The sequence below is a fragment of the Citrus clementina genome, unplaced genomic scaffold, assembly GCF_000493195.1.
Source record: "Citrus clementina cultivar Clemenules unplaced genomic scaffold, Citrus_clementina_v1.0 scaffold_1, whole genome shotgun sequence".
In the NCBI taxonomy this organism is placed as follows: Eukaryota; Viridiplantae; Streptophyta; class Magnoliopsida; order Sapindales; family Rutaceae; genus Citrus; species Citrus x clementina.
The window spans coordinates 24,149,899-24,169,999 of NW_006263303.1; the positions used below are offsets into that span (position 1 = coordinate 24,149,899).

Consider the following 20,101-nt stretch of genomic DNA (forward strand, 5'->3'; position numbering starts at 1 on the left):
AAAGAAATAAGAGAATTGAGACCCCATTATTGATAATTCTATATGACATAAAATTTGTATAACAGAATAATAAAAGGTCTCAAATTTGTGTATTTTGCAAAACGCCTCCTTTCCTCAAAAACCTCAGCACCTCACTAAACCCTGACTGAATCCTTCACACACAATCTCGAGAGGGCATCATGTTTCAAAGCAGAGTGATTTCTTTGATCCTAAAGAGAAATAAAGCTTCTCTGAACTCCATTTTAGCCAACTTCAAAGAAACGACTTCGTTTAGAGCTTCCTCTTCTTCATTATCTTCATCTTCATCTACAGTTGCAAGGAGCTCCCTTTATGGCTTCAGACCCCTCTATAAGGTTCTTCAATTTTTATTTTTCTATTTTCACTATCTGGGTATTTCCATCTTTGCCTTGTTTGCTTGAGAATGTCAAAAAAAATTATTCTTCCAAATTGATCGTATGCTGATAACCAGCTGTGCACGATTGGTGAATTAGTGATTTGTTCACTTGGAAACTGATTTATAACGTCTTATTGTTATGTTTGAGTACAGTGAATATTGCCTTAATCGAAAATGAAGAATCTTAGGTAAGTTGAATTATGATGATACCATTTGGTCTAACGCATTACATGTACACATAATTTGCTTTTTCAGGGTAGTTTCAAGGAAAATTTTGCATCTCTTAAGGAAAATTTTGCATCTCTTTAGCTTTTTAATGAGTAGTATTGGATGGGGACATTAATGTTGGTGGCATTGATTGCATAAAATAATGTGTCTTAATGGCTGCTATTTTGTATGTTTAGTCTATTCACAAGGTGAATGTGTCTGAAATTTCACAGAAAACACAATGATGGATGTGCGTATTGGGCAAACTTTATGTACAATAATATGTAACTAGGATTGTAAGGCATTTCTGTTGCGGTTTTTAGGGTAATTATATGCCATCTTGGAGGAATATGTCCACTGCAGCAGCTGTCGGCATGGAAAATAAAGAGGGATTGAAGTTATTGGTAACTGGTGGACCTCGTGCTCAGAAAGCGGTGGGAATATGGCTTTTTGGATCGGCTGCATGGGTCTTTAGTATGGTGATACTTGGTGGTATTACTCGGCTAACTCGATCTGGTCTTTCAATGACGGACTGGAAATTCACTGGCAGCCTCCCTCCCCTATCTGATGAGGAGTGGTTGCAGGAGTTTGAGAAATACAAGCAGTCACCTGAATATAAGCGGTAACACAGACCTCAAGAAATGAGTTATTGTAGCATTTATATCTGCTTGTTCCGTTTAGCTTTTGAAATTCACAATAAATTAGAATTTAGCTTCTGCGATAACTTCAGTGGTAAGTGTATGCTCCCTAACATTTCATAACTATTTAAATATCCTAGTAGTCAGTGATAGAAGAGGTGTTTTTGTTCTTTGAAAAGTTATCCTTGTTCTTTATTCGCTATGGTTTCTTGCGCATGTATGCTACATTAGTTATACTCGTGTCTTGGTTTGAATGTGTACATTCTTGAAGATATTCCCATTAATCATGGCTATGTTTTTAACCACTGGCAGTGTAAACAAAGGGATGAGTCTTGAAGATTTCAAATTTATTTATTGGATGGAATATGCACATCGTATGTGGGGAAGGGGATTGGGTATCATTTTTGCTCTACCATTTTCGTACTTTCTTCGTAAGGGATATATTACCTTACGGCTTGGACTGAAACTCTCTGCTCTTTTTGCCCTTGGTGCTGGTCAGGGTCTAATTGGCTGGTGGATGGTTAAAAGTGGTTTAGAGGTAAGAAGTGATGATTGCTTTTGTCATTGTGGTTGCATTTGAATTTCAAAACAATATTTGAGCACCTTGATTATTCCCTCTGTAGGAGCCACCCTCTGAATATGCTCAGCCCAGAGTAAGCCCCTACCGTCTAACAGCTCATCTGACTTCTGCATTTGTCATCTACACTGGCCTCTTTTGGACTGCTCTTTCGGTTGTCATGCCTGAACCACCTGCTGAATCTGTTGCTTGGGTTCGTGGAGCAGCAAAAGTGAAAAAACTTGCCCTTCCTGTAAGCTTCATTGTAGGCATTACTGCTGTCTCAGGGGCATTCGTTGCTGGTAATGATGCGGTGAGTAACTATCTTTGTTCTCGTTTTGTTTCTGGTCTTTCAAAAGAATCAATTAGATAGTATGACTTTTCTACTTAGAATCAACCTTCAATTATATTGCATACTGATTTTCCAGGGGCATGCATATAATACTTTTCCAAAGATGGGGGATACATGGATTCCTGATGACATATTTAATATGAAGCCACTAATTCGCAACTTCTTTGAGAATACATCAATGGTGCAGGTATGCTCTCTATTCTAATCTTGCATCCTGTATGCTTGCATCCTAAGTTTCATGGTTTTCCAGAAGATCATATATAAATTTATTGTAAACAAACTAAAAGTAAGCTTGAGGGCAGGGTAAGGGGATTATATATAAATTTTTGTTCTCAGATAAACATTTACTTGAAGGAAAACTTGCTTTTTAAGGATTGAATCCTTTAAGAATAAGTGTCCTTGTAGTGAACACACTAGTTTTCCAAGAAACCACTTCAATCCATACAAGTTGACACTTTTGCTCCTTTTTTTTGGAAAAAAAGTAGAGGGGTGGACAAACCTCAAGTCAATTTTTTAACCCTCTACCTCTCCCACGATTCAAATTCGGGTGGCCAACCAAATAAAGATGTTTGAAAACCACTTATTCAGGCCCCTGTGGGCTGATACTTATTCCATTTTGAAATAAGAGACCTGCTAACTGTTCTTTAACATATCAGTTAGATATCAAAATTTTTTATAAACTACAATTTGGAACTCAAAATATTCAAATGAAATATTTCGCCACTGACATAACTGTTCTCATAAATAGATATGTCAAACAATGGTTTTACAGTTTTCTTTATGTGTGCAGCTTGACCACCGTATCCTTGCAACTACTACCTTATTATCAATTGGTGCTCTATGGTGGTCAACAAGAAAGTTAGACATACATCCTGCAATTCGATCTTTGATTGGAAGCACGGTTGGCATGGCTGCACTTCAGGTAATTGTTTGTGTGTCTTTGCCTCTTGTTCCTAGACTCACTTTTCTGACCCTATCTAACAAGTAGAATTTTGTTATTTTAAATCTTAATTAGGAGTCTAGGACCCATCGTTTACCTGTTAACAAACCTAATAATCGTCACTATTGCAGGTCACCTTGGGGATTTCAACGCTTCTCTCGTATGTGCATGTGTCACTTGGCACCGCACATCAGGCCGGGGCGTTGACTCTTCTGACTCTCATGATCTTACTAAATCACACGACCCGGAAGCCTTCGGTGTCTCTTCTAAAATCACTACCACAAGTCGCAAAAACAACTTTTTAACACTCCAGAGTTTGGAAGGAGGATTAGGAAGATCAAGTAAACGCAAAATTGATTATTGTATTTTCATATCTCATGTCATGGTTTCATGTCTAATTCTTCTGGTCCTATATAATATGCTAGTGGAAAGCAAAATGCGGTTTCTTGTATTTGCTCATTTTGTATTTCTTGTAGACGGACGCCTCATCCCCATTATTTCTATTATAATTGAAAAGCAAGACTGCTGAGCTATTCGAGAATTGACTAATGTCTCTCTCAGATTTCACTCAGCAATCTAAGCCCTTAAAATTTCTTTACACCTTGCATTTAAACCCGCGAAGGCTTGTCTGTTGTCTCCATTGTTAACACAACCAGCCAGTGGACTTGTAATGTACGTATATCCACAGTTGATGATTTATCATGCATTCCCATCCAAAAAGCTCCATATGGGGATATTGTGTACTAATAGGAATGGCTTCTTTCAAACTTGTAAGCACACACTTATCCACAAAAGAAGGATAACTGGATAACCAGTCCAGTACCTAACGTGTCCCTATTTCAAATCAACACATTCCACATAACACATAGAGCCGCCACCTAAGCTCACAACACTCAGCCTTAAAACAACACGTCTCTCATTTGCACTTCCTGTACGAATGCTATATAATTATTGTTACCTCCAAAGCAAGCAAAAGCTAATAAAGCAAACAACAAAGACGCAAGGCCAAGAACAATGGCTGATCACCAACAGGAGGACCAGCAGCCAACCACCACCACCACTGGAGGAAGAACCCTAACCCACCATGTCTCCGGAAAGTCGATGCTGTGCGCCTCACTGGCCGGCGTAGCCATTGGGGGCCCGCTGTTCGGTATGATGGGGTTCAGTTTCTTGGCAACGGTTACACTTCTACTCATAAGCTCACCAGTTCTCCTCATATTCAGTCCCTTGTTGGTGTCGGCTGTGTTTGTGCTTGTCGGGGCCTTGACTGGCTTCACTGCGGCCATAGCTATGGGAATTGCTGGTGTTTTTACGCTTGCATGGATATGCAGGGAGGTTAGAATGCATATAAGGTTAGGGTTTAAGAGGTTACAATTATGTGAGAGTGAAGGAACAAACGCAGGATTTTGCAGGATATTTACAGCAAAGGGTTGATGAAAATTGTACTGATCACGAAGATAGGTTAATAAAAAATGAATAGTAGTTTCTTGTTTTAGATTTGGTTACTTTGCTTTGTTCTAGCTCTCTCTTGTGAATATGTTACCGTCTTTCAAATTTCTATGAGCACATTTTATCAGTGTGTTGCAAATTTAATATTTTAAGCATGCACGTATTAAAAATTAGTAATGCATGTATTAATCGTGTGTGTGCGCGCGCGCGCACATACATATGTACTTTTCCTCTCACATCTTTAACGCTTGCTTAAAGGTTGAAAGACTAGAGGTCCTCGTCTGGGTAGTTGAGGTTTCCAGTCAGCAGTCGCTTAATTTGAAAAAATATGTGGGAAAAAGAAAAGAAAAGAAACAGCAACTTAATGAGATCTAACATCTAACGTCACAATAAATTCTAGAATAGTCAATCATACCATGCGCAGATGATATTATATTATGGGTGTATTTATTTTAAAAATTTAATATGTAACTAATAATTATATAAAATTTATTTACGCATATCATACATGTATTATAATATATTAGTTATTATCTCTAATCTATTCTAAAATATCTCGTAAGGTACATAGTTGGATTTTTGTAACTTTGATTATTAATAATTAATTAAGTCTGTACAAATTTTCTTGAGTACATTTTTTCTTTTATCTTGTAAAATGTATATTTAAATTAATTAAGACTTCCACAAATAACGTACGTCATATTGCTAGCTATTGTCCCAAGTCCAGTCCGGACCTTCAATTCTTTTCAACATAATTTTTTTGATTTTATGATACATGATGTTGATGAAGCACGAAAAAGAGGCTAAAATTGGATTGAAAAGGTATTCCTGCAGACATTAATTTCCTTGGGAGGAAATAGTTGAGAAATTTCTTCAGCTTCCGGGACAACAAGCAACTTTGAATTGTAACCAAAGTTTTGTGAACCAAATTGGAAATTTCTTTATCTTGCCATCAATTTTGAGTCCGAAGGATAAGCAAATGTAAATACACGCAATGTTAAGGGAATTTATTTTCCCTTGATCTCCTTAAACTGGCAGTCTTGACTTTCATCCCATAGCGAAGAACCAATTATGCTGTATGTTAATTGTTTGATATTAAGGTGGTATTTGTTTTTTATTATGGTTTGAAATCTGAATATATTTAAATTTGCATAAAGTTTGAATGGATATGAACATAAAATGTTTGGATGGTGTGTTTCATTGTGTTTTCTCAACATCTGAAGAAGTATCTTATATGTTTTTAATAGATAAACTATTATTTCAAATATAGTTATTTGATATTATGTTTTCATAAGTGAAAATGGGATTATGTCAGATATGCATATATCTCATATATATATTCAAATAAAATATTTACTTTCCATTAATTTTTTTATTTAGAAAAAAAATTAATATTCACTTATCTGATTTAAATATAAATGTCTAGATATTAGTCATAAGTTATAAAAAAAAGAAAAAATATAACTTCTTTTTTTATTCTTTAGGTTCGAAGTTACACATTGGATCGTTGGACAAGAAGTAGAGAGAAAATATAATATCTACATCAATATAGACTTGTGATACACTCTGAATATAATATAACTTTTAATTTTTCCTCTCATGCAAAAATAATATACATAAACTAATGGCAATCAAAGTTTTTTCCACTACTGGTTTCATGGGAAGAAGATAACATTGTATGATCATCATCCTATATGTGCTTATATAGATTTACAATATTATTGAGATAAAAGATTTTAAAATGTCACTATTTACAAGTAAACGGTTTGAGGGACTGGGCCATAGGATTTTTAAGTGTGTAATTTAAAGAAATAGTATATTAAGTGGAGGGGTATATCCTAAATATAAATTCAACTCTAATTTATTAATTAATATGAAACATAATTCAACATAAATAATAAAAAATATTAATTACTAAATACATAGTTTGGAAAGGAAATTAAATGTTATTTCTTTCATTAAACCTATTATAAGGGTTGAGACAAGAATACTCCGTCACATTAACCTTTTTTTTTCCTATAATTGTACACTTCTTAATAATAACAATCAATTTCTATATTATTGCCATAAAAAATATTATTATATTAATTTGATCCAACTATAATGCCTCAAAGCTATCGTACTTAAACGTTCGAGATACGTGATTAGAAAATTAATAATACTCTGCATTTGAGCCCACAGTATTAGAAACACTGAAAATATAATAATTCAATAAATAAATAAATATATCTGAAAAAGACAGTATAATAATTTAATATCTATTAGTAAAATATTTTTTAAACCGGCCTAAACTGTAGTTAGAAAGCCAAAAGATTTTGTGTACTTGTAATTTCAGCAACCGATTTAAAGAATGCATCTTCTTTTTTTTTTTTCAACTATCTTGTCCTGGAAACTGCCTCGAAGGACGAAGATGACTTATATGGACTAAACAAAAAAATATTGAAATAGAAAACTTTGAATATTTAGATCGGGCATTAGAGCACAGTTTAATTGGACATGACGGTACTTGAGATTTGAAAAAGAAAAAAAAAATTCTAATGATAGTAAACTCTTCTTACAACCTAAAAACCCACGAAGATTTCGGAGAAATCTAAGTTCCATATCTTTTCGTACAGCCATCTTTTGAACACTATTTTGTTCGTTTTATTTTCTTTACCAAACTGTTGTATTTTTTTTCCTTACTTTTTTCAGTTTTTTGATATTTTTGTCAGATACCCAATTAGGCTGGCGTCAAGGTTAGTTCTTTCTTCGATCTGATTCGTCAAGTTTTCATTTTTCTATAGTGGTTTTTGTGTTGTGGTTGAAAGAGTTGATCTTTTTGGCGCAAGATCTGATTTTTGGAGTTAAAAATTGGTTCTTGTTTTTCTTTTTTGGTTGTTGACTGGGATTTGGGTTTTGGGGTTTTAGTTTTATGAGTGCCCAGAATCTGATTTCATTAAAGATTTTGGTCTGTGTAGTTCTGATGTTAATTTGATATTTTTGTTGGATTTCTTGTAGGAATTTATTATTAGAAAGCATTGATCTTGGGAGCGCTTTGTAGGTGATTGATGCTGTTTTTTGTTCTGTTTTGCTGCAACAACTTCATTTCTCGGGCTTTACTTTGTCGGTATTGAGGAAAGTGTACAATGAGCATTCAATGTGCTCATGGTTGTTGATGGATACAGACAAGTTATCTTGCTTTTAGAGTATAACTAGAGATGGACGTTAAGTTACAGTTGGAGGGAGCTGAATCCAATCTTGAAGTAAGTTTTTGCTTTGCTCATTATTTAATACTTAAGCTATTGAATGACCTAGGCAATTGTTTGTGGAAGTGATGTTTTTTAACAAAGAGATATTTGATTTAGCAGATGGGATCGTTGGGTGATAGATCGATGCATGAGTTTGAGGATGATAGTCTTTTTACTCCGGAAGCAGAGTCTGAAAAGATACAACGTGTTCATGGACTTCAAAATGGATCTGTTTCTGGGGATTTCCCTTCTAGTGGGAACAAAATTTTGCAGAATAGTGTATGTAGGAGTATAAAGACTGTAGTTTTTTCAAATAAACTGAACTTGCTTATGCCTTTTGGCCCTCTTGCAATCATGGTTCACAATTTGACTGGTCATAAAGTGAGTTCAATCATCTACGTTTGTTGGTTGGATTGTTTTGCTCATTGCTGCTTAGTTATTATTTTGTTAACTTGTTGAGGTGGATTACAGGGATGGGTGTTCTTTCTGAGCTTGCTGGGTATAACACCCTTGGCAGAGCGTTTAGGGTACGCTACAGAGTAAGGATTGACATATCTCTCTCTTAATTATTTTGTGATTTTATTGTTTCTGTAGTAGTTAATATGAGTTATCCATTTCTACGATACAGGCAACTGACTTTCTTCACCGGAGCCACAGGTATAATTTGTCATATTTTAATATCGTAGGTTTATTCAATTGACAAAATGTTTACTTTTCTTATGATTGACTAAGAGTATATTTAATCTTTTGTTTGTTTTCTCTTAGCAGAAGTAAGTGTTTGCTTTTTGTGCTGTCATTGTTTGTTTTAAAGTGTTGTTAGGTCATTGCAACTTCGTTATTTCTTCCTTTTTTACTGCATGACAATAGTGATAATTTCTACTAGAAATGCTTAGTAAACTTGTAGAGGTTTTTTTAGATTCATGTTCGCCATACTGTAAATAGATCTCTATTAATGAATGTGTCACTTAACTGTTATAGAGAGAATCTCTTTTTTCTTTTTATGACTTTTCTTCCTTCTCTTTCAATGGTTTCTAATATATTGTTTTCATGGCATTTAGTGCATTCTTAAATGATTTCTCTAGTTCTTACACTAAATCAATTGTGTGTTTGGCTTGAATCTTTAATTACCAATAACATTGTTTGGTCCAGATTGCAATTTCTTTTACTAATTCCTTTTTGTCTGGTTGTTTAAATGGAATTTGCAGTCGGAGGCCTTTTAAATGCTACATTTGGAAATGCAACGGAGCTGATTATATCAATTTATGCACTGAAAAGTGGTATGATACGTGTTGTTCAGCTGTCATTATTAGGTTCAATTTTATCGAATATGTTGCTGGTGCTTGGATGTGCATTCTTTTGTGGTGGGCTTATCTGTTGTAAAAAGGAACAGGTGTTTAATAAGGTAGGTGTACAAGCGTCTTTTTGTAAAGATTCTTTTCACATTTTATCTTGTCTTTTTGAATACTATCACTGAGCCAAGTAATCATGCAGGCATCTGCGGTTGTGAATTCAGGACTCTTGTTAATGGCGGTCATGGGCCTAGTCTTTCCTGCTGTTCTTCACTACACACACACTGAGGTGCATTTTGGAAAGTCAGAGCTGGCTCTTTCAAGATTTAGCAGTTGCATTATGTTAGTGGCATATGGTGCTTATCTTTTTTTCCAATTAAGGGGTCAAACGGAGCTATACGTTCCTCTGAGCGAGGTTGGTTACAATTTTCTTATGTAATTAAATGTTTGTCCAGTTTGTCCTTTTTGTTTAGAATAACTATTGGTGTGATACTATCTGCGAACTTAGGATGAGAATCAGACTGGGAATGATGCAGATCATGGTGGTAATCATGATGATAATGAAGCTCCAGAGATCTCTAAATGGGAATCATTGATTTGGCTTGCAATAATGACAGCTTGGATCTCTATCCTATCACAGTATGTAGTTGATGCCATAGAGGTAACATTTGGTTTTTCAACTTCTCTTTGTTGTTCAGATGTTTATCATAAAATTTCCATGGTTTATGACTTCATGGACAATTGTCCGCCATTGTTCATTATTTGCGATGGAAAGTGGGTCTTACGATTAGGAAATACCCGTACCCCCCCCCCCCCCCCTTTTTTCTGTGTTATGCTGTGAATGTCTTTTAGTGCTTATGGTAATTAAGAGCTGGTTTGGCACATATGAATACATGTCTCACGTTTACAAGCAACAGAAGAAAGGACTTGGTTCAATGAGGATAACAGCTGCACTAGGCCTATATTGAAACCAACCCTGAAGACGTATCTCTGGGATGTATTGTATGGCAGATAGTAAATTAGATTCAGATCAGACCTTTTCTTACTTCCCACCACACAATTTGATGTTGATTCTCTTTATTATCATGCCATTGCTTGGGATGTATTCAGATAGTAGATCTTGATTCTGTAAGATTTCAATTATGTGTTACCAAGAGTGTCTGTGATAAGTTTTTACTGATAATATGCTTCTTTTGTAGGGAGCGTCGGCTTCATGGAACATACCGATTTCGTTTATAAGTGTTATCTTGCTCCCAATTGTAGGGAATGCTGCGGAGCATGCCAGTGCTATTATGTTTGCCATGAAAGACAAGCTTGTGAGCAACTCTTCTAACTCTTTTTCTTACATTTCACTGTACTGTTACAGTGCTTGCTATAATGTATACATTCTCTGCAGGACATATCTTTGGGAGTGGCAATAGGGTCATCGACACAGATATCTATGTTTGGGGTATGTGTTGACTATCAGATGGTCCCTTCTAATTGCATTTTAGTTTTTTATTTTGATTGCAGCGGCTCTGGGTTTCTTTGCACTTACGTGTAGACTTTTTGATTGTTACAATCGATTTTGTGTTATGGACAAGACACTATTTATTATATGGAAATTTCAAATGTAGTTCTGGAGCTTTGAGTAACTGGAGTTTGGAGATAAAATTCACTACATTTGTTTAATCTGATTTGCCTTTAAGAGATTCTCATTCTCATTTGATTGTGAAGGTCAACTTTGAATGGTTTTGTGATTGTGAAAAGTGCAACTTTTCTTGAAGTAGGTTTGTTTAAAATTTACTTACAAATTATTTAAAAGTAACGGTTATGAGAACTTGAACCTAGCACTCAGGAAAAGAAGAAGAACCCAAAAGGAATAGAGGTAAAAAGTGAAATGGACTGAGAGAAAAGGGAAGAAAGAAGTTATTGCATCTAGCTTGCATTGATTGCATTTGCAAATTGTTACATTTCACAAAAAAACTATGCCCATCCATTCTTTAACAACTCTTTCTATTGAGACAGCAAATCTACAGCGAATCTTTTATGGTATCAATATGAGTTTTTCCAATATACCCTTTTTCCCCCATTCTTTCTTTCCACTTAATGATTGGTGCTTCATGTATTGATGAAATGTTTTGCTTATTCTCTAATTGATTGCCGTGCTGATCGTTGTCACTTGCATTTTATCCTTTTGCTCTTTTTGGAATAGTGTACTCAGAACCCTGTGTTATTGTTGTGATTACCACAGATCCCATTTTGCGTGGTTATTGGGTGGATAATGGGTCGACCTATGGACTTAAACTTTCAACTTTTTGAGACGGCAACTCTTTTCATAACTGTTATAGTTGTGGCATTCTTTCTGCAGGTTTGTAGTTTCATAACCTGTATGGTGTTTGTACTTTTACATAGGGTTCCATGATTTTCCTCTTGACTGTTGCTGTTATTATGTTTGCAGGAAGGAACTTCTAATTACTTTAAAGGACTCATGCTGATTCTTTGCTATCTGATAGTAGCTGCTAGTTTCTTTGTGCATGAAGATCCTACTCCAGGTGGTAATTTCTTGATCAAAACTTGCATTCACATTTTTGCAATTTCTTCCTGTGCGTTATCATTCTTTGAACTTAGTGATATTATGTTGTGGAAAGTGGCCATAACTTGAAGGAATTATGATTTGGCAGATGATAATCAAGTAAAAACTTAGTTCATGAAAGCAGCAAATCGGCTTATGAGATGTATTTCCTGAAGCTACGGATCAACTTGGAGGCTGCTGTATATATTTATATATTCAGCTTCGAAACGCAGACAAGCCATTATCTCGACTTCCCTAGCTCTTGCTCAGTAACATATTGAGCGGGTTTCTTGCTGTTTCTAGCATAAGAGAAATTCAATACCTGCTTTGGTGCTAAATGCTTATGACGAGTAAGAAAAATTGTGTATATCACAGAGAAAAACGGTTCATTTCTCTTTGCCTTGTAACTCTTTCTCAATTCTTTTGAAGAGATTTCCATTTGTTGCTTCCACTTTGTGGCACGATATTTCAATGACTGTCCAATTAAATGGAAGATTTATAACGCCAGCAGCAATGGAGTGCAAGAAAATCAATCTTGTTATATTCCATGGGTGTAGATTTTCGACTTTAATACTCGACAAATCTCCCAATTATATTAAAATTAAAAGTGTCAATGCCTAAAGCTTTTAAGCAGAGATCAAAATGTAAATATTTATAAATAAAACAATTGAAAAAAAAAAATCTTATTATAAACGTCAGGTGGGGGCATCTGACCTCACTGAGCCCCGGTAAGTGGCGACAATGGAGTGCAAGAAACCAAACTTGGAAAATAAATGAATCTACAAATTGCAACCTGATAGTTATGTGTTAAATGAGAAATTCACCTCACTTGTTTTCACTATAGGGGAAAATGTCCCAAATTCAGGTAATATTTTATATGTAAACTGATCATTTCTTGTGGTGCTTTCTTCTGTCACTAGCAGTCTTAACTGCTTTCTTGAAAATCAGCCAACCGTATGTACGCAAATAGTACAAACTAAACTTCTAAGTATGACTTCTAGTTTTGGTAAATTTCAATGCAGTACACTGTTGCAGCTGACCAATAATCCATACGTAACATTTATTTATGATTAAATGTCACTTTCTAAGCTCAAATTTTTGATTTGATGTTTTTGAGCATTTTTTTTCTCAATAACTGACGGTAACCCCCATGATGTGGCTCTTGTTTCCTTAAGTGTTGCAAGACATCTAAAGAAGAAATCTGAGAAATCTTGGAGGGGAGAAACATGGGTAGTGTAGAAGAAGAGCAACAGTCACCATTAGTTGGAAGTTTTTCTTCATCTGATCATGAGTCCGGAAAGCCTTTTGAAAGAACTGGTAATTTTATCTTTCTTTTTTATCTCTCTGGTGCTTTGTATGTTTGGTTTCTATTTGTTGCTTTTTCCTTCAATAAAAAATTTTCAGCTTAAACATAAGGGAATACTTCTGCTTATACATCTTCCTTTTATCTTTGTAATAGAATATCTCTGCTTATATATCTTCCTTTTATCTTTGTAATAGAAGACATAGATTATTATATATAGCCTTGAAACTATCTGGCTTTTGGGACCCTTTTGATACTCTTAGCATCAGGACATTTTACATGTCAAAGCTAGTGGAAAAATTGAACCCAGCATCCGAATTTAGGTGATATATGTTTTTCTTGAAATACTCCTATACTGTTTTTTTTTTTAAACTGATTAAGCATCAGGTGAGATATTTACAAATAACAACATATCATTACACTGATATTTACAATCAGATATATGCATGAGACTTACATTATTATATTTTTATTCTATGAAGTACATGCCCAGCTAAATACCCCTCATGTGATAGGAACGTTTCTACTCCACTTGCATTTCGCAAGAGAGAAAGACATTACTTACATTATTACATTTTTATTGTATGAAGTACATACCCAGCTAAATACCCCTCATGTGAGAGTGATATTTCTACTCCACTTGCATTTCGCAAGAGAGAAAGACATTATAAGCAATCTCCACACAATTATAATTAATTGAGGGAGTTTGAGTCCGTGAGGACTCGAATCATTGCCCTCATAATCATGCTTGACTTTAAGGGTAATGGTTCACCACTGGGCCACGAATCCAAGTGGCCAATACTCCTATACTTTTAAAGTTACGATAAGCCAAAATAATTTATTCTTGCATGTGATTGGCTCAAGAGACAAGTAATTGCTTTTCCTTTAATTCCGGAAAGTGTCTTTTATATGTAGCTAGTGCACAATGAATGTTCAATTTTATAAAGGATTCATTTTATGACGCATTTAGAATTATTTAATTTCATTAGTCTTATGAAATTCGCATACCAACAGTTATGATAATTTTATAATAATCTATTAAAGAGTAATTTGTTTTCTCGTTAGGGACCATATGTACTGCATTGGCACATATTATAACAGGAGTGATAGGAGCAGGAGTTCTATCTCTGGCATGGAGTATGGCCCAGCTAGGCTGGATTGCAGGTCCATTGTGCATGATAGCCTTTGCTTCTGTCACCATTGTTTCTTCATCACTTCTCTGTGACTGCTACAGATTTCCTGATCCTGAAGTTGGCCCGAACAGAATCAGATCCTTCACGCAAGCTGTGAAATTGTATCTTGGTCAGAACTTATGCTTCTTCTTCTTCTGCTGCTGCTGCTGCTGCTGCTTCTTTTAGCTTAGCTTGCAAGTTATATCTCACGATATAGACATAACATTATTATTATGACTTACAGCTTACTTCAATTACAATAGTTCCATAATGTGGGTCCACTCTGCAACGATCATGCAAGCAAAGTCGATATTTTTCCCCTCTTTTATAGATACGACAAAATGCATGGCATCTCAATCTCAATCATGCCCATTTCTGCTCAATCTCACATGTGAATAGAAGTATAAAATAATAATAATGATGATACAAATGCATTAGATTTCTATCTCAATCATGTGAGTTGAAAATGTGACATTATAGGCATTTTTGACTGATATTTTACAGCATTGATAGTGTATATAATAAAATAGTGGATGCTACAGGAGACAAGAATCAAAAGGTGTGTGGAATATTTGTTCAAGAAAGTTTGTATGGCGCCGGAATTACTTATACCTTTACAACGGCTAATTGCCTAAGGTATGAATCTTCAATCTCCTTGTGTGCCGGCTGTTTCTCTTCTATTTAATGAATCATTGCATCTTTCAAATCGGACCGCCATGTTCCTCCTCACTTGTTCTTTTTGTGTTAGGTGATTTCTTTTTCTTTTTTCTTTAATATTATTTTCATTTCTATTTTTTTGCCCTTTTTTTTTTAATGAAGCATTTACATAAATATTAACCAAACCCCTCAATCCTAATGTTTTTGGCACCTACAATGAAATATGCGTTGGGTGATCTGGGTTATTTCTGCATCGCTGCAAATGGGTGAGAAGTATGCTTGAAAAGTTTTTCTTCTTTTCAGTGCTTTGAGATGGCTCTTAGACTCTCTCTTTGGATAAGATTGTTGAGATGTGATAAGATCGTATAGAAGCCATATATAATTGGTTCCATTTGTCAAGTGAGTGGCCGCTGGCACATGTATGAGCAACTTACAAGGTATAAAGACAAAGGATGATTCTCACCGATTGAGCTATTCGTGGGATCTTGAGAGATACAAACATAATTAATTGGATTTTGCTATGTTACATTGAATGTACCATACACAATCCACAATAACCACATAAATTATGGGACTAATTACAATTGCAAGCAATGCTGGTTGACTAAAAAGCAGATACAAAAGATCTTTGCTCTGTTTTCCTTTTGGAGCCATTGCCTTTTTTACTTTGGCACGTAGTGACATTGCTTTATCTTTTCCTGATTTTTTTTTTTTCCTTTTTGTTGCTTTCATACTTTGGCATCCGAAGTTTTCATAGAAGAACAAGTTGTGAACTACAGACATTGAAATCCAGAAATATCAATTAGTAGACCCAAGTGATTGCTTTGCGAAGCCAGATGACTACTGGAAAAGTAAAAGTATAATAAATATCAAGTTGCACTGAGATTAGAATTAGGGTCAGGAGTTTCCTTAGCTGAGAATGGTCACCAATAAAATGTAGGCATCTTACATCAATTATACAACTAAACCTCTATAAATATGTGATTTATTCTATGGTAATGAAATTAAAAGTCAATTACCAAACTGCTCTCAGTTCTCTCCACTTCTGTTTTCTTCTTTCTTAATCCTTCGGGTTAATAACACTACCCTTATCTAAATGCAGTTAGACATTCAAGTCACCCATTTGTTGAGCCTCGAATGAAATGGAATCGGAATACAAGTACTCAGGTCAGAAGTTCCTTGGACTTCTCTTCAGAAATGAAAGTCCTAAAAATTACGAGCTCATAAGAGTGGCAAACTTTGTTCTTATTCTCATAAAACTTTTCTTAGTCTGTGGTGATTATGATGTAACCTAGTACTGCCTAAAAGTTGTATTCATGTAACTTTTGAGGAGATAACCCTTTTGGACAAAAAGAGAGACAAGAATGGCTAATGTGAACGTGCTTGTCATTGCTCCATTATTGAGGTGGACCGATATTGAATGCTTCATATTGTCCTGCTGCCTTTGGAAGAATACTTACTTCTTTACTTAAAACACAGCACCGTGTTGTAAGCAGCTACTCAATTTCATGCACATGACATGATTCCGCTTTTTGCAATTGCTCCTTCCACAACCTACTAGTTGCTAAGTAAGTTTATTGTTTTATCCTATGCCCATATTCAGTTGGCATACAAAGACATTTATCCTTTTTTTTTTATCCCTCTCTCTCTTTTAAACTTTTGCTGGACATAGAAATTGGCATTTATAAGGTTCTGATAGCTTTGGCAAAGCTTGATTTCATTTAAATCCATGAGCTCATTCATTGCATAGCCACTGTTTTTCAGATGTAGCTCGCCTTAGGTCCTTGTATTTGGTATACAGGTTGCACACTTTCACCAAATTTCATCGCCTACTGTGAAATTTCTGGATAAACATGGCGGTTGATCACTCTCTTGAACTAGCTGATGGTTCCAACGATGATGATGGACATCTCAGAACTGGTAACAAACTTTCAGGACTGATGTGTAGACTACCCTTTTTTCTACTTTCTTTCAATCCAATCTTGAATCTACTGCCTATCGGCAACTCAACCAGGAACCTTGAGGAGTTGTGTCGCCCATATAATTACTGCTGTAATCGGCTCTGGAGTCTTATCTTTGGCATGGAGTACCGCGCAGCTCGGATGGATAGCAGGACCAGCTTCCTTGCTTTGTTTTGCAATTGTCACCTATGTCTCTTCTTTCCTTCTTGCTGATTGTTATAGGTCTCCTGATCCAATAAATGGCAAACGAAACCGCTCTTACATTGATGCTGTTAGATTGAATCTTGGTTAAGTAGAACACCAGTTTCTTCTCAAAAATCTCTGTAAAATTTGAGTCCAGATATTTCTCTTGTAAATAGTTCTTTTAATATGTGTCCTGATTTCATTTAGTGATAGTTCAGGTAAAACTCAAACATGGTTTTGTGGTTTGCTTCAAAATCTGACCTTTTATGGGACTGCTGTTGCTTATGTTATGACTACTTCCACCAGTATGAGGTACTTTCCTCTGCGAATGCCATGATTTACGTATTTAAACTATCCCATGATATTGCATACTAATACTTTGTGTGGGGGATTTTCAATACTTCGTATTCTTCATCTTTTGTTCATGTTCATTTCTAGTTGTTTTGAAATCAAGAAAGGTTATTATTTTGTTTATATATTTACCCTTTTCCTATATTGATTGACACAGAGCGATTCAAAAATCAAATTGTTACCATAGAGAAGGACACAATGCTCCATGTGCATATGGGGATACTAAACACATGCTGCTGTTCGGAGCAGTTCAGGTTGTTATGTCTCAGATACCAGATTTTCACAACATGGAATGGCTCTCAGTTATTGCTGCAATCATGTCCTTTGCCTACTCTTTCATCGGATTTGGACTTGGCTTTGCTAAAGTGATAGGCAAGCTTTGAGTTTCGGTTATTGTCTTTCAATTCATATTAACACTCTCTACTTTGGAAAGCATTAATCATGTGACCAGTCTCATTATTTGTTTCATTATAGTTACCAAATGGAGTAACAAAAAGAAAATTTGAAATCATCTGCATGAGAGCAAGTTGCTTTGTCTTAGAGACTCATGTTTTTAACTGCAGAGAATGGGAGGATTAAGGGGAGCATTGCTGGAGTCCCGACTGCTAACCTTGCTGATAAATTGTGGTTAGCATTCCAAGCGCTAGGGGACATTGCTTTTGCCTATCCTTACTCAATCATTCTTCTCGAGATACAGGTATGGCTAGTGAAACAAAATTATGATTGGACTTTGGAGCAACAAATACTTTCAAATTAAATTGAATAAAATTTTTTGTTTGAATTAAGGATACTCTGAAGTCACCTCCACCCGAAAACAAGACAATGAAGATGGCATCGATGATTTCGATATTTATTACAACTTTCTTCTACCTCTGCTGTGGATGCTTTGGATATGCAGCCTTTGGCAACGACACTCCTGGAAACCTCTTGACAGGATTCGGATTCTACGAGCCCTACTGGCTCATTGACTTCGCTAATGCTTGCATTGTTCTTCATTTGGTGGGAGGTTATCAGGTAATATTGCCTCAAAACACATACAATACATTCTATTTTTACCCTGATAAAGTTCCTCAGTTTAGTCTCATTGTTAACATTTCTTTTCATGTTTCTTATCTACTAAAGATTTACAGCCAGCCAGTATTTGCATTTGTGGAAAGATGGTTTACTAGAAAGTACCCGAGCAGCGGATTTGTGAACAATTTTTACACCTTCAAGCTACCATTACTGCCACCCTTGAGAGTGAATATTTTGAGGCTGTGCTTTCGAACTGCGTATGTGGTGTCAACAACTGCCGTTGCAATAATATTCCCGTATTTCAATCAAGTGTTGGGAGTGTTGGGGGCATTGAACTTTTGGCCACTGGCTATATATTTTCCAGTGGAGATGTACTTTGTGCAGAAGAAAATTGGAGCATGGACAAGAAAATGGATTGTTCTTAGAACGTTCAGCTTTATTTGCTTGCTGGTGACGATAATCGGATTGATAGGATCAATTGAAGGCCTTATTAGCGCCAAACTTGGCTGAAGATGGACTTGATATTAATCTGCCAATATGTGTTTTACTTGAATTTGCAGTGTGTGTGCTCATGTATTATTAATGTTTATTGTGTTATGATATATGTAGGCAAGATCAAGGAATTTCTTAAACTAGGAAGAAGATTCTGTTAAAATGAGATTAAGAGCAGCTTAAGATGCCAATGATCACCAATGATGTTATTTGTGGATGCACTTTTTACAACGTTGTAAATGACCTTTTATGCCACTCTAAAGTGCGTAAAATTACCGAGACAAATATTTTGGGAGATGGCTAAGGCACAGATAATGTACAGTAACAAGCTACATTCGCATGAAATAAAATTCATTAATAAACAGTGAATTAAGTGAAATATTGCCGCTTGTGGCGTTCGCTGGGACTCGACTCTCTATTTGATAGGGGTTTGGGATTTGTTCGTTGGGACTCAGACTCTTTATTGATAGGGGTTTATTTGGCTTTTCATTTTAGATTAGAATAAATTTATTGTGCTTTAAAATAAAATAGATTTATTGTGCTATCTTAGAATTATAAATGAGAGTTTCGATTAATATTTTGTTGTAAAAATATCAATAGAATTCTAATGATAATATATCAATATATATATTAAAAAAAAAAGAAATAAGCGAAATATTCATCAACAATAAGATAATGCGAAATAAGCCAACACGACTCATGCCTTTGTCTTGTCTTGTGCAAGTATATTTTCCAGGAAAATTATCGGAGAAAATCTTAAAGATAGATTTGAATAAGGATGCCAGGTCATGGCACAATCATTGTCCTATTTTGATGCACACCCCGAAATAGTATAGATAAGATCATCGACAAATATTTTTTGAAAGAATTAAAAAAAAAAAGAAAAAAAAGTGTTTGTGCGATAAATCATAAACTTAGTACATACTTTTTTTGGGGGGGGGGTGTGTTGTGTGGCACAATTCTTATCGACTTTTTAATTATTGTCTCCTTTAATAATTAAATTTAGGAATTAGTTAAAAAAATCTACTTAAAAATTATTTAATCGAAGAAAATAATAAAAAAATTAAGAAAACAACAAATGCCATTATAGCTGCCAAAACAAATATTAGTTAACGATCCAAATGAGTTTCCAAATTATTATTAAAATATTAGTTATACGATTCAAATTTTTTATATATGTTTTTTTTAATTATGAAAAGATATTCATAAGAAATTTATTTTAAATTTAAGAAAATTATAAATGAGCCCCACAAGCCCCACAATATTACTATGTATTTGGGATTTTATTTTTTTTTTTTGTTATCAATTACATCCGGCTCTTTTCTATCTTTAAATTAAAGGTATTGTCTTAAGTTTGAGCTT

At 35.0% G+C, this 20,101-nt stretch overlaps 4 protein-coding genes across 9 annotated transcripts; all 4 read left to right on the forward strand.

Annotated features, from left to right (window-relative positions):
* Positions 1 to 47: 47 nt before the first annotated feature.
* Positions 48 to 3,685, forward strand: LOC18055226 (cytochrome c oxidase assembly protein COX15). Its single transcript, XM_006452661.2, has 7 exons — positions 48 to 353; positions 925 to 1,223; positions 1,552 to 1,777; positions 1,863 to 2,108; positions 2,224 to 2,334; positions 2,938 to 3,069; positions 3,219 to 3,685. Exons 1-7 carry the CDS (start codon positions 180 to 182, stop codon positions 3,390 to 3,392), a joined length of 1,362 nt encoding a protein of 453 aa, XP_006452724.1. The 5' UTR covers positions 48 to 179; the 3' UTR covers positions 3,393 to 3,685.
* A 354-nt stretch (positions 3,686 to 4,039) lies between these two features.
* On the forward strand, positions 4,040 to 4,663 carry LOC18055227 (oleosin S1-2). Its single transcript, XM_006452662.2, has one exon. The coding sequence runs from the start codon at positions 4,102 to 4,104 to the stop codon at positions 4,519 to 4,521; it is 420 nt and encodes a 139-aa protein (XP_006452725.2). The 5' UTR covers positions 4,040 to 4,101; the 3' UTR covers positions 4,522 to 4,663.
* Positions 4,664 to 6,843: 2,180 nt separating this feature from the next.
* LOC18055228 (vacuolar cation/proton exchanger 5) lies at positions 6,844 to 12,135 on the forward strand. Of its 3 annotated transcripts, none has more exons than XM_024177570.1 (13): positions 6,844 to 7,271; positions 7,534 to 7,778; positions 7,881 to 8,144; positions 8,235 to 8,302; positions 8,392 to 8,420; positions 8,969 to 9,165; positions 9,255 to 9,467; positions 9,561 to 9,713; positions 10,252 to 10,368; positions 10,449 to 10,502; positions 11,286 to 11,402; positions 11,493 to 11,586; positions 11,716 to 12,135. In XM_024177570.1, exons 2-13 carry the CDS (start codon positions 7,734 to 7,736, stop codon positions 11,736 to 11,738), a joined length of 1,374 nt encoding a protein of 457 aa, XP_024033338.1. In that variant the 5' UTR covers positions 6,844 to 7,271; positions 7,534 to 7,733; the 3' UTR covers positions 11,739 to 12,135. The 3 variants fall into 3 exon arrangements, with proteins under 3 accessions (XP_024033338.1, XP_024033339.1, XP_006452727.1); XM_024177571.1 differs by having other exon boundaries at positions 8,235 to 8,290; XM_006452664.2 differs by having other exon boundaries at positions 6,845 to 7,271; positions 7,884 to 8,144.
* Positions 12,136 to 12,750: 615 nt separating this feature from the next.
* LOC18055229 (probable amino acid permease 7) lies at positions 12,751 to 18,879 on the forward strand. 4 transcript variants are annotated; one of them, XM_024178090.1, is made up of 9 exons: positions 14,729 to 14,829; positions 15,841 to 16,306; positions 16,540 to 16,658; positions 16,753 to 16,986; positions 17,101 to 17,194; positions 17,391 to 17,605; positions 17,797 to 17,930; positions 18,020 to 18,247; positions 18,356 to 18,879. In XM_024178090.1, the coding sequence occupies exons 3-9, from the start codon at positions 16,592 to 16,594 to the stop codon at positions 18,755 to 18,757; spliced, it is 1,374 nt and encodes a 457-aa protein (XP_024033858.1). In that variant the 5' UTR covers positions 14,729 to 14,829; positions 15,841 to 16,306; positions 16,540 to 16,591; the 3' UTR covers positions 18,758 to 18,879. The 4 variants fall into 4 exon arrangements, with proteins under 4 accessions (XP_006452729.1, XP_024033858.1, XP_024033857.1 ...); XM_024178089.1 differs by lacking the exon at positions 14,729 to 14,829 and adding an exon at positions 15,570 to 15,674; XM_006452666.2 differs by lacking the exons at positions 14,729 to 14,829; positions 15,841 to 16,306; positions 16,540 to 16,658; positions 16,753 to 16,986; positions 17,101 to 17,194 and adding exons at positions 12,751 to 12,923; positions 13,975 to 14,211; positions 14,624 to 14,717.
* Positions 18,880 to 20,101: the final 1,222 nt, after the last annotated feature.